We start from the raw sequence: 13,691 nt of genomic DNA, 5'->3' as shown, positions 1-13,691 counted from the left end.
TCCCCGCTCACTGCTGGCTCTTCAGGAGGCTTCTTCCTCCCGTGCCAGCCCTCAAAGCCCTCTGGATGCCAGGAGCAGCCTCATCTCGGAGGCTTCACTAGAGAGCACTCCTTTCCAGGACGGTTCTCATTACAGCAGAAGAGGAACAGGTTGAAGATGCTGCCACTCGGTGGGGTGCATCAGGCTGAACCCCCCCTGCTCTGCCTGCATCCCCCTTGCCGGCACCGGGTGTGAGGGTCAGCACCGCCCTGAAGGGATTCTGGCAGCTGATTTTAGGGGGTGTGAGAGTGGATTGGTCGTCTGAGAGACAGTTAACTCTGTGCCCCGTCCCTCCAGACCTACCCTTGCTCTACAAGAGCCGCTGCTGCCCTGCCGCCAGCAAACCCAGCAGCAGCTTTGGGGACAGAGAGGTGACTGTCAGCCCTGAACACAGCCCAGCTGTCCCTCCTGCACCCTGCCGTTTGAGGAGCACCCAAAATCCCGGAGGCACTTGGTTCTTGCAAGACCCCCATCTCCACGGGATTGTGTCTCCACGCCTGCCCTCCATTTCTCCCCTCTTTTCCTTCCCCACGCTGGAAAACCACGCAGGAGTGGGTGGACAGCCAGGTGTGAGGCTGGTCCTGGGAGCCTGGAGCTTTCCTTGGTGTACAGGGAGCAGTTATCTTGGCATGTCTGTTGGTGCCTTCTCAAGCCAGGGCCAAGCTCTGTCCTTCCTGCTGTCGTGTTCTCTGATCAGAAGGTACCTTGAACGTCTCATGACGCAGGGCAATCGATCAGCCCAAACACCGTCTGCTTGCCAGAGGGAAGAGAGAGGTGAGGGCTGGGAGGAGGAAGAAGGTTTCGTAATCGTTTTGGAGCACTCACAGCACGAGGGCAGAGCTATCTGCTGGGTTTAATGTGTCCTCCATCCACAGCTGCAGCCTGGCTTGAGCAGAGGACCAGCATCTCCTCCAACTCACTGCAGAAGGAAATGCACCATAGAACCACAGAGATAAGTTGGAAGAGATCTCCAAGATCAAGTGCATACTGCTGGCTCCTGTGGAGCTTCTCCTCCAGCAGCACCCCCAAGTGCCTCTCCTCAGGGCTGCTCTCCAGCCTGGCACTGCCCAGCCTGCATTGCTGCTTGCCATTGCCTCCACCCAGCTGCAGGACCTTGCCCTTGCTCTTGTTGCACCTCCTGAGCTTGGCTTGTGCCCACCTCTGCAGCCTGCCCAGCTCCCTCTGCATGGATCCTGCCCTCCAGCCTGGCTGCTGCACCACACAGCTTGGTGTGGGCAGCAAACTTGCTGAGGCTGCACTCAGTGCCTCTGCCCATGGCACCCACAGAGATGCTGACCAAGCCTGGGGCCAGGACTGATCCCTGAGGGACTCTGCTTGTCCCTGGCCTGCACTTGCCCATGGAGCCATTGACAGCCACTCTTTGGGTGCAACCATCAAGCCACTTCTGTATCCATCTCATAGGAGGACAAACAGCCAAAGGAAATGAGAAATGCAGGAGCTGCTTTTAATGAGGGGGGGTCATTAGTGTTGGGGCAATTCCCCTCTTCCTTCTGTCCTGGAGGAAAAGCCACAGGTGGTTCCACCAGCCTGTTTTGGAGCTGGGGACAGAGTTTCATGGCAAGGAGCTGCCACAACCCTGGATGCCAGCATCAGGCAGGTATCTTTGCTCAACAGAGAAGGTGTGTGGCTGCCTGGATCTTTCCCTGTGGGAATGGAGGAGCTGGAAGAGGAGCTGGAGCACTGCTGCCTTGTCTGGTCTGCTCACTCGCTTTAAAACCAACAATAAAAGCAGCTGGCCAAGGAGTGATGAAAGGTCCCCTGGTTTGTCACTGCCCTGCTTCCTGCAAGGGCATCTGCAGGGTACCTGGGAGTAATTAGAGGGATTCATTAAGGAAAGCTTTAGGGAAAGCAGAGTAGGGGAGCTGGAGGCCCTCACCTCCTGGGAGCAAACAGGGCTTTGAAGACATGGAGGAAATGGGGAAGAGGAGGTGGAGAAGAGCTGAGATCCTGCTCCTCCAAAAGGAGCAGGGTGCCCCTTCCTATCAGAGGGTCACTGGTCAGGGGATCAGGGCTGCAGCTCTGCTCCAGAGCAAAGAGCACTGCAGAGCTGGAGGACTTTACTTGGTGTTCAGCTCATGCTTGCTGTCCTTCCACCCTCCTGGGGGCTGCCAAGATACTCAGCAGGGTAAACATCTGGTGAAGGAGCCTGCTCAGCTTTGATCTTCCAACTGTATTGTCCAGGAACGGGTAGGATTCCAGGGCTTGGGACTGGGGTGGTTGGGACTGAAGGGAGAGTTTGAATGCAGCAGCCCCAGAAAGAAAGCTGGGACCTCACCTGGGATCTCTAGGCTGTTGGATGGGCCAGGATGTCCAAGGAGATGTGGAGATCTGTGCAGACTAAGGTCTCAGGTAGTCCTGCTGCCTGTGCAAGACGTCTGGAGAGTGATATCTCCTGCAGCCACAAGGGTGTCTCCGTTGGTGTGGGGAGGGAGAGCCGCCAAGTGGAGATGGGGCTCTGTGCAGTGGGATGGTTTGCCCCCCACGCCGGGAAGGGCTGCATGGGGAAGGTTAATCACCTTCCCCTTCTCTAGCTGGCACTGGGGTGGCTTTTCCTCCCAAAGCCTCTAGTCTCCAGGCTGCACCCGATGCAGGATGGCAGCAGCACCCCCAGGGGAGGCAATCAGCCCTTGGTAAAGGTATCTTGGAGAGACCTTCCACCAGTCAAGGGCTGTTTCACCTCACTAATGTTAATATTAATCTGCTTATCTGCCCCAGGGCCATAAACCACTCATCTCCAGAGGGAAAAATCAATTCCCACTGTTCTTCCTTCCTATCTGCTCTTGCTTATTGCACTTGCACTTGCTTATCAGCAGCCACAGCCAGTCTGCAGGGCAAGGAGTCACGCAATGGCTCCAGCAAACAGATCCCTGGTCCTCCAGTTCTCATTGCAGCTGGAGTCACTGGGCGAAGCCCATGAGACCATCTCCACCTCATGGGAATGACTTGGCATACTGCTGCTGACCTGGCTGTCCTGGTGCTCTTTGGAATCATTGAATTTATTTGGTTGAAAAATGGCAGTCACAGAATCAAGCAGGTTGGAAGAGAGCTCCAAGCTCAGCCAGCCCAACCTAGCACCCAGCCCTGCCCACTCAACCAGACCATGGCACTAAGTGCCCCAGCCAAGCTTGGCTTCAACACCTCCAGCCACAGCCACTCCACCACCTCCCTGGGCAGCCCATTCCAATGCCAATCACTCTCTCTGCCAGGAACTTCCTCCTCACAGCCAGCCCAGACCTGCCCTGCCACAGCTTCAGCCTGGGTCCCCTTCTTCTGCTGCTGGCTGCCTGGCAGCAGAGCCCAACCCCAGCTGGCTACAGCCTCCCTGCAGGCAGCTGCAGGCAGCAATGAGCTCTGCCCTGAGCCTCCTCTGCTGCAGGCTGCACCCCCCCAGCTCCCTCAGCCTCTCCTCACAGGGCTGTGCTCCAGGCCCCTCCCCAGCCTTGCTGCCCTTCTCCAAACACCTTCCAGCACATCAACATCTCTCTTGAACTGAATAAGGATCATTGGATCCAGCCATCAACCTAAGACCACTATGGCCATTAAGCCACGTCCCAGAGTGCCATGTCCACAGGTCTGTTGAACATCTGCAGGGATGATAACTCCACCACAACATCATGATAGGCACTGAAGGACCCCAATGCACAGCCAGGATGATCCTGCTTTCCTTTGAAGGAGATGAATGCCAGCTTTGGGATGTCCCTCATGCAAAGGTGGCTCATGACTCTGTTGCCTTGACCCATAAGTAGTGGTATCCCTTGCCATAGGTAGTGGAGATGTTTAGAATCACAGAATCAGTTTGGTTGGAAAAGATCTTTGAGATCATTGAGTCCAAATGTGATCACTGAGTCCAACTGTTGACCTAACACCACCATGGTCACTAAACCATGCACCATGGCCACATGTTCTTTGAACATCTCCAGGGATGGGGACTCCATCACCTTCCCAGGCAGCCTGTTCCTGTGCCTGACCACTCCTGCAGGAAAGGAATTTTCCCTACTATCCAACCTAAACTCCCCCTGGTGCAACTTGAAACCATTTCCTCTTGTCCTATGACTGCTCATTCAGGAGAAGAGACCAACACTCACCTCACTACCACCTCCTCTCAGGGAGTTGTAGAGAGCAAAAAGGTCTCCCCCTCAGCCTTCTCTTCTCCTGCTTCTTCAGCCACTCCTCACCAGACATTCTCCAGAGCCTCACCAGCTTTGTTGCCTGGGCTGATGGATCTCAAGGCTTGTGCTAAACCATCTTTCCCCCTCTCCTCCAAGGCCTCTGTCAGCCTGCAGCCATGGTTTGAACATCCCAATCCTCACCCTTGTCCTTCCTGCAATACTGGGATTATGACATTAAGTGATGGAGACAAAGCCAGCATGACACAACTGAAGTTGCTCAGTGAATTTCAGTGGGTCTGAGGTGTTATCAGCTCAGTCTTTCATCACAAATTGGTGACCAGGCAGGACCTGGACACATGGAAACCAAGAGTTGCTCCTTTTCCTTCAGGCTTGTTCAACGGGTCTGAACAGCTCCCAGCTCCAGCTGGGATCTCCCTAAATTCTTGGGCAATCACCTTCCCCATCTTCTTCCCTCAAGTGCTCTTTTATTTCTGGCTCTTCTTGGAAGTTTTTGTGCAATGCATGATGAGTGATGGGCATTGAGACCTGAAAGCAGCTCCCATTGGCCAGGGGCTGGGGCTATGGCTGAGCAGATGGTGCCCATGGGAAGAGGTTTAAGAACAGTGCAGGTTGCACAGGATACTTGTTCCTGTGCTGTTGTTGCGTGCAAGCTGAAGAGAAGGAGGCACCTGGCTCTGCTGCCATGGATTGATTGGCAGCCAGTATAAACTCTGCAGTTTGAGTTGGTGACAACACCTTTAGAATCATAGAATCACAGAATCAGGCAGGGCTGGAAGGGAGCACAAGGAGCAGCCAGCGCCAACCCCCCTGCCATGCCCAGGGACACCCTACCCTAGAGCAGCCTGACCACAGCCTCAGCCAGCCTGGCCTTAAACACCTCCAGCCATGGGGCCTCAACCCCCTCCCTGGGCAACCCATTCCAGCCTCTCACCACTCTCCTGCTCAACAACTTCCTCCTCAGCTATCAAAGAGTGATTCTCAAAGAGTACAGCCCAGAGGATCTGTTTTGGAGCACATTCCCTTTCTCTTCTAGCAGAAGACAGTTCACATCCACCCCACAGAGCTGCTTGGTGGTTTCAAGACACAAGACACAAGAAATGCTGCAAGACGAAAGCAGCAGCAAGAAATGCTCCAAAGCAGTCAAGGTAAGAGAGGAGCTTCAATGGCTTTGGTTTATTGCCTTGTCCCATAAAGCAGTGGCAGACCCAGATGTGCTAGAGAGCCACTTATTGGCCAACAGATCAGGCCACTGCTCAGGCCATGCTCTTCATGGGGAAGCGCTGCCTGACCTGGAAGTGCTGACACCTTTTGTGCTTCAGGGTCAGTCCATAGAGAGGGGTCATGTCCACCTGCTCACCAGCACAGATGCTGAACTCCAGCTGCTGCAGCAAGGTGGACAGGAAGAGGAAGACCTCCCAGCGGGCGATGTTTTCCCCGATGCATCTCCTTTTGCCCAGGCCAAAGAGCAGCACCTTCTCCCCATCCTCTTTGTTCACTTTGGTCCCATCAGCACTGAGGAAACGCTCTGGGTTGAAGGTCAGTGGATCCTTCCAAAGTTTCCTGGAAGGGAGAACATCAGCTGCTGAGATGGCCACAGCGGGAGGGGGGACGCTGGAAAGTGGCTGGAGCAGTGAGAATCATCGAATCACAGAATCATTCAGGCTGGGGAAGACCTTTTAGAGCCATAGAAGCATTGAATCATGGAATCATTCAGGCTGGGGAAGATCTTTCAGCTTCAAAGAAGCATTGAATCATTGAATCAGGCTGAGAAAGACCTTTTAGATTCATAGAATGATTGAACCAATCAGGCTGGAGAAAATCTTTTTGATTCATAGAATCATTGAATCAATCAGGCTGGGGAAGACCTTTTAGATTCATAGAAGCATTGAATCATTGAATCAGGCTGGGAAAGATCTTTCAGGTTCAAAGAAGCATTGAATCATTGAATCATTCAGGCTGGAGAAGACCTTTAAGAGTCATAGAATCATTGAATCATTCAGGCTGAGGAAGACCTTTTAGATTCATAGAAGCATTGAATCATTGAATCAGGCTGGGAAAGATCTTTCAGGTTCAAAGAAGCATTGAATCATTGAATCATTCAGGCTGGAGAAGACCTTTAAGAGTCATAGAATCATTGAATCAATCAGGCTGGGGAAGACCTTTTAGATTCATAGAGGCATTGAATCATTGAATCATTCAGGCTGAGAAAGACCTTTTAGATTCATAGAATGATTGAACCAATCAGGCTGGAGAAAATCTTTTTGAATCATAGAATGATTGAACCAATCAGGCTGGAGAAGACCTTTTAGAGTCATTGAATCATTGAATCATTCAGGCTGGAGAAGACCTTTTAGAGTCATAGAAGCATTGAATCAATCAGGCTAGAGAAGATCTTTTTGATTCATAGAATCAATGAATCAATCAGACTGGGAAAGACCTTTTAGATTCATAGAAGCATTGAATCAACCAGGCTGGAGAAGACTTTTTAGATTCAAAGAATCATTGAATCAGGCTGGAGAAGACCTTTTAGATGCATTGAATCAATAAATCAATCATAGAATCATAGATTAGTAGAACACCAGGTTGGAAGGAACCTCAAGGATCATCTGGTCCAACCTTTCAGGATAAGCACATAGTTTAGATGAGATGGTCCAGCACCATGGTGCAACCATTAACCCAACACTGCTAAGTCCTCAGCACCACATCTGCACAGCTTTTACATCTTTCCAGGAACCACAGAATTGTCAGAGCTGGAAAGGACCTCAAGCATCATCCAGTTCCAACCCCTCTTCCTTGGGCAGGGGCACCTCACACTAGATCAGGTTGCCCAGAGCCACATCCACCCTGACCTTAAAAACTTCCAGGAATGAGGCCTCCACAACCTCCCTGGGCAACCTGTGCCAGTGTCTCTCCACTCTCATGCTGAAGAACTTCTCCCTAACATCCAATCTAAATCTGCCCTCCTCTAGCTTTGTTGCATCCCCCCCCCCAAGTCCTATCCCTACCTGACACCTTAAAAAGTCCCTCCCCAGTTTTCTTGTAGCCTCCTTTAGATGCTGGAAGGCCACAAGAAGGTCTCCTCAGAGCTTTCTCCTCTCCAAACTGAACAACCCAAACTTTCTCAGCCTGTCCTCATAGGAGAGGTAAAATGATTAACCCCAAACTTTCTCAGCCTGGCCTCATAGGAGAGGTAAAATGATTAACCCCAAACTTTCTCAGCCTGTCCTCATAGGAGAGGTAAAATGATTAACCCCAAACTTTCTCAGCCTGGCCTCGTAGGAGAGGTAAAATGATTAACCCCAAACTTTCTCAGCCTGTCCTCGTAGGAGAGGTAAAATGATTAACCCCAAACTTTCTCAGCCTGGCCTCATAGGAGAGGTAAAATGATTCTACCACTTCCCTTGACAACCCTTTCAGTGGAGATACTGTTCCTAATGTCCAACCTAAATCTCCTCTGGCTCAGGATAACCCTGAATTTAGTAGATACCTTCCCTGCTCCCTTTTATCTTCAAAGGTTGGCTCCTCTTCTGCCCAGGAGGATAAATGTGCTGAAAGGGTCCTCTGTGTGACTGCAGGAGGCTTTCTGCCTCAGAAGATACTTACTCATCATGATTGACTTGCCACTGATTGACAAAGACACAGCAGTCCTTTGGGATGTAGTAGCCATTCAGCACCGTGTCCTTGGTCGTGCTGGAAAGAGAAGAGACTCTGAGAGTTGGGGAAGCAAAAAGGTTCTTCTACATCCTCATGTGATTGTTACTCTGCTCCTGATGTAAGGATGCAGACCAAAGAGTCATCCTTGAGAGGGGCAGTTCACAGGGTTACAGGATGGTAGGGGTTGGAAGGGGCCTCCTTGCATCATCGAGTCCAATCCCCCTGCCAGAGCAGGACCAGAGAATCCAGCGCAGGTCATGCAGGACCACATCCAGACAGGGCTTAGAAGTCACCAGAGAAGGAGCCTCCACAACCTCTCTGGGCAGCCTGTTCCAGTGCTCTGGGACCCTTGCAGGAAAGAAGTTCTTCTTCCTGTGCTGTAACCCCTTCTCCTGTGCCAGGGCACAAGTGGGCAGAGGTCCCTTCCTTCCTGACCTCCAGCCCTCAGATATTGATAGACAATTATTCAATCCCCTCTCGGTCTTCTCCCTTCCAGACTGACCAGCCCCAGGGCTCTCAGCCTTTCCTCATCAGGCAGTGCTCCAGTTGTGCTGTCTGTGAGCTGGACTGGACCATCCCTACCTGAGCTGAGTGCAGTATCCTCGGTGAAGTCAGGAGGAGGCAAGAATGGCTCTCTGGGAACTCCTACATTGCTCTGCACAAGAGCTGTGAGCTCCCTGTGCCCCTGATGAAGCCATGAACACAAACCCTACGAGGAGAGGCTCAGGGAGCTGGGGGGGTGCAGCCTAGAGAAGAGGAGGCTCAGGGGGGACCTCATTGCTGTCTACAACTACCTGAAGGGAGGCTGGAGCCAGGGGCAGTTGGGCTCTGCTGCCAGGCAAGCAGCAGCAGAACAAGGGGACAGAGTCTCCTCTGGGGAGCAGGGGAGGTCTAGGCTGGATGTTAGGAGGAAGTTGTTGTCAGAGAGAGTGATTTGCATTGGAGTGGACTGCCCAGGGAGGTGGTGGAGTGGCTGTGGCTGGAGGTGTTGAAGCTAAGCCTGGCTGGGGCACTTAGTGCCATGGTCTGGTTGGTTGGGCAGGGCTGGGTGCTAGGTTGGGCTGGCTGAGCTTGGAGCTCTCTTCCAACCTGCTTGATTCTATCATTCTATCATTCTACAAGCTGAGAATGACCTCCCTGCCTCTCACCACACTGCTGTCCCTCCACCTGCTTCACAGACTTGAGCCATACCTGTGTGGGATGGTGAAGGGCGGGAAGGAGGAGTGCCTGAACACCTCCAGGATGAAGGCCTCCGTGTAGGGCAGGATGCTCCGGTCCGACAGCCTCGGTCTCCTCTCCCGGCCAATGCTCTGGTCTGTAGGGGATCAAGAAGAGGGAGCAGGTTGGGAGACCAGCCCTGGACAGAGAGGGTTTTGTCCCAGAGGAGGGAGGAAGGAGGTTTGTAGACTCACCTAGTTCTTCCTGGATCTTCTTCTGGATGTTGGGGTATGTCACAAGATACATGAGGCTCCAGGACAGGGCAGTGGTCACTGTGTCAAAGCCTGGTCAAAGAGGAAGAGCAGGTAGAGGAGGTCTGCAGGATATGCAGAGCATGTGCCTGACCATCACACTGAGCAGTCCTGGGTGGCTGAGAAGGCAGAGGACATCCTGAACACCCACTAGGGCTTGGGTTTCTATCCTGTTGGAGAAAACTCTGCTAAAGTTTTTTGTTCTCCTTCCTCCCGATTCACCCCCAGCTCGTGTCAGGTTTGTACAACTTCCCTGGAATCGAGGGAGTTTCCATCGTGTACCTCAAAGATGAATCAGGAGGCTGACATCTCCCTCGACCAGGAAAAGCCACACCAGCTTGTGAAGCTCACCTGAGCTGTGAGCCATCCCCTTTGCTTTTCCCTGAAGCCTCTTTCCAGAGCTAGTGGCCCATGCTGATTTCCCAGGGCTATCCCTGGAAGGTCCAGGAAGAGCAGTGAGGAGAAAAATGCAGCCCTGAGGAGAGGGACTTAGGGGTGCTGCTGGAGGAGAAGCTCCACAGGAGCCAGCAGTGAGCACTTGCAGCCCAGAAAGCCAAGCAGAGGCTGGGCTGCAGCAGCAGCAGTGTGGCCAGCAGGGCCAGGGAGGGGATTCTCCCCCTCTGCTCTGCTCTGCTGAGAGCCCACCTGGAGTGCTGCATCCAGTGCTGGAGCCTCTGGGCCAAGAGGGCTGTGGAGATGCTGGAGAGTGTCCAGAGCAGGGCCAGGAGGATGCTGAGAGGCTGCAGCAGCTCTGCTGTGAGCACAGCCTGAAAGAGTTGGGGCTGTGCAGGCTGGAGCAGAGGAGGCTCCCAGGGGACTTTCTTGTGGCCTTGCAGCATCTGCAGGGGGCTCCAAAAACGCTGGGGAGGGACTTTTGAGGCTGTGAGGGAGTGTCAGGAGTGGGGGGAATGGAGCAAAGGTGGAGGTGGGGAGAGTGAGGCTGGAGGGGAGGAGGAAGTTGTTGAGCAGGAGAGTGGTGAGAGGCTGGAATGGGTTGCCCAGGGAGGGGGTTGAGGCCCCATGGCTGGAGGTGTTTGAGGCCAGGCTGGCTGAGGCTGTGGTCAGGCTGCTCTAGGGTAGGGTGTCCCTGGGCATGGCAGGGGGGTTGGCACTGCCTGCTCCTTGTGCTCCCTTCCAACCTGCCTGGCTCTATGATTGTATGCTTAGATGCAAGCTGAGTGTCTGGTGTTGGGCAAAGATGGGTCAGAGAGAGCTGTGACATGAGGCTCAGCAGTAGCTGGAGGACTGGTGGGAAAAGATACCTGCTCCAAAGAGGTCATTCACAAGGTTGATGATCTTCTCCTTGGGGATCTGAGTGGCAGTACTCTTGTCCACTTTGTTCTCCAGGCACTGCTGAATGAGGGAGTCAGTGATGTCCCTCACGTTGTTCTGGGAGGAAGAGAAGACAAGTCATGGAAGCAGGGCCAGTGGTACAAGCCCTGGAGAACCTCATCTCTCAGTCCCCATGGTCTCTACTGCTACCTAGTAAAAGATTGAGGTGGTCCTCTGGGGAACCTGTGGCACGAATCAGATGCTCAATCATCGAAGTGACCCTGCCACACAAGGCCACGGGGAAGGAGGGCTGCAATGCACATGGAGAGACTGCAGCTGAGTGAGACTGCAGCTGCACAAGCTGGATGCCACCATACCTGTGAGGATGCAACTGGACACCAGTGCTTGGCTGCAAGAGGAAAACCAAGCTGCTGAGAGAGAGGGGCAGGGAATGGGGATGCATCTCTGGTGGTGCAGCTGAGGGTCCTGCAACCTCTCACCTTGTCATAGGTCTGGTAGTGCTCCTTGACCCTCTTCTGCAGGAAATGCAGGAACCGCTTGTTGAAGTCTTTAAATAAGGTCATGGAGCGGCTGGGAAGGTACTGGAGCAGGGGGATGAAGTCAGCAGGGTTGCCAGAAGCAACCACCTGAATGAAATGCTCTGTTTCATTCACCACATCGAGCAGCTCCTGGTCGCTGTGGTCGTAACGCTTGCCGAAGCACATGGCGCAGATGACGTTCGCCACCGACACCACCAGGTACTGGTTAGGGTCAAAGCTCTTCTTCTCACCCATCACCTCGAGGAACTTGGTGACCAGGTACTCAGCCTCCTTGGAGACATGCTCCTCCAGGAGGCAGGTGGAAGCAGAGGTGGGGCTGGAAGTGATGGAGAAGGTCTTGAGGGCGTTCTGGGCCAGCTTTCTGCGGGCTGCCCACACCTCCCCCGAGTCAGGGCTGAAGGCCAGGCTCTGTCCATCTGCAACGTACTTGAAGCTGTGGAGGTCAGGGCGCCCCATAAACTCCTCCCCTTGCTTCACCAGGGCTTGCTTGATGGTGTCCAAGCCGCTCAGCACCACGACGGGACGGGTGCCAATCCTGATCTCCATCACGTCCCCATACTTCTGGCTCAGGCTGGTCAGGACCAGGTGCGTGTCCTTCCTCAGCTCCAGCACGTTGCCCAGGATGGGGTAGCCTCTGGGTCCTGGGGGGCTCTTCAGACCCTTGGGCACGTGCTTCTGGAGGGACTGCACAAGGAGGAAGACCAGGCAGAAGACAGCAGCCACCAGGAGGACCTCAGTGGCCGAGACAACGCCTTGGCTTCCCACCAGCGACATCCCAGCCTTCATCGCTGCCAGCACGTGGGAACCCTAAAGGAGTTAACCAGGATTGTGGCAAAGAGCCAGGGTTAGCAAGAGGTTGAGTTCTCCAGATGCTCCTGATGCTGAGGAAGGTCACCAAGTGGCCTTAAATGTCCCAGGCTGATGAATCCACCTGTGTAGCACTTGAGAGGTTTCAAGGGACAAAAGCAGGACACCTCCAAGGTGCTCCAAGCACATCCATCACCTAATGGGGACCTCAGCTCCCCAGAGCCTGCAATGGCAGATCTTCCTCTGCAGAAGATCCACAGCCATGGCTCCTGCCCAGGGGACACCTTCTGTTTGCAACAGGGCACAGAAAACTGCTGGAAGGTGGAAGGAGATGAATGGCAACTCCTCAGGGAAGCTGGCCCCATCCCCACCAAACCCTTGAGGTCTTATAGCCAGGAGGTTGGATCTGCTGGGACTTACAGCCAGGAGGCTGGATCTGCTGGGAGGCCACCAGCACAGGGCTGCCCTGAAGATACTCACAGCTCACTGAGTGGGCAGGGGAGGGAGGGAAGAGCCTGCTGAATGCCTTTCTCCTTCAATGCCAAGTCACAGAATCATTGAACCATTAAGGTTGGAAAAGACCTCTAAGATCATCAATTCAGCTCTCAGTCCATCACCACCGTGGTCATTAAACAATGCCCCCAAGTGCCATGTCCATGCTCTTCTTGAAGCCCTCCAGGGACAGTGACTCCACCAGCTCCCTGGGCAGCCCATTCCAATGCCTGACCACTCTTTCAGCAAGGAAGTTTTTCCTACTGTCCAACCTGAACCTCCCTTGGTGGAACTTGAGGCCTATCCCTTGTTACCAGGGAATAGAGACCAACTCCCACCTGGCTCCAGCTTCCCTTCAGGGAGTTGTAGAGTGTGAGGAGGTCGTCTCCCCTCAGCCTTCCCTTCTCCAGGCTGAAAACTCCCTGTTCCCTCAGCTGTTCCTCATCAGACCTGCTCTCCATACCCTTCACCACCTTCATTGCCCTTCTCTAGACCCTCCCCAGCACCTTAGTGTCTCCACCCCAGTCCTATATCCCTGCTCAGGAGCACACAGACACATACACACTCCACACTCAAGTCATCTGCTACCTGGAGGTCTTTGCAATACACAGGGCTGGATCTACTGCAGGTGGCTCCTAGCAGAAGGGGTCTGGCAGCTCCCTTCCCTGTTCTGTGAAGCAGAAGGGATGATCCTTTTCTGCCACCTGGAAGGATGGAGCTTTTTATGTGCACAGCTGGGTGCTGTGGTGGCTTATGACACAAAAGTTACCCATTAACAAAGGAGACTGAGCCTGGCTGGAGCTAGCCCAGGAAGCCAGGGAAGATGTTTCCTCAGGTCCAACAAGCTCTGGGAGATGAATGGAGACTTCTCCTCCCACCCTAGAGCCCGGGGTGGCAGGCCAGAAAGGGGTCAGGGAGGCAGAAGGGACAGGGAGAACAGAAAGTGGTCCCTAAGCATTGCTCTTGGGAGGATGGAGGATATACTCAGGGAGCTGCTGCCCCGTGGGAGCAAGAACTTCCCTCAAAGACCTTCCCTGGCCTGGCCAGACCATTCCCAGCACACAGAGAGGGAGTCTGGAGGTGTCAGGAGCTGCAGGCTACAGCTGCTTCCAGGAGTGAGAGGCTGTGCTTGCAGCAAGGCATCCACGGTGGTCTCCAGCCCTGGGGAATCACCCAGCGCGTCGAGTGCCCTGTGACTGCTGGTGGCAGGACCTTCTGGCCCGGCGGTGGAGCCAGGCTCGGGTTAA

The 13,691-nt window shown here is 53.8% G+C and overlaps 1 protein-coding gene across 1 annotated transcript; it reads right to left on the bottom strand.

Moving 5' to 3' along the window:
* Positions 1–5,336: 5,336 nt before the first annotated feature.
* LOC135182809 (cytochrome P450 1A5-like) lies at positions 5,337–13,106 on the bottom strand. The gene is made up of 7 exons (XM_064157271.1): positions 13,033–13,106; positions 11,086–11,952; positions 10,576–10,702; positions 9,257–9,346; positions 9,036–9,159; positions 7,794–7,880; positions 5,337–5,750 (listed from the first exon to the last, which is right to left on the bottom strand). Exons 2-7 carry the CDS (start codon positions 11,929–11,931, stop codon positions 5,444–5,446), a joined length of 1,581 nt encoding a protein of 526 aa, XP_064013341.1. The 5' UTR covers positions 11,932–11,952; positions 13,033–13,106; the 3' UTR covers positions 5,337–5,443.
* Positions 13,107–13,691: the final 585 nt, after the last annotated feature.

The sequence above is a fragment of the Pogoniulus pusillus genome, chromosome 17 (assembly GCF_015220805.1).
Source record: "Pogoniulus pusillus isolate bPogPus1 chromosome 17, bPogPus1.pri, whole genome shotgun sequence".
Lineage (NCBI taxonomy): Eukaryota > Metazoa > Chordata > Aves > Piciformes > Lybiidae > Pogoniulus > Pogoniulus pusillus.
Note: the sequence above shows the minus strand (reverse complement) of the source record. Positions and strands in the feature narration are given on the sequence as shown.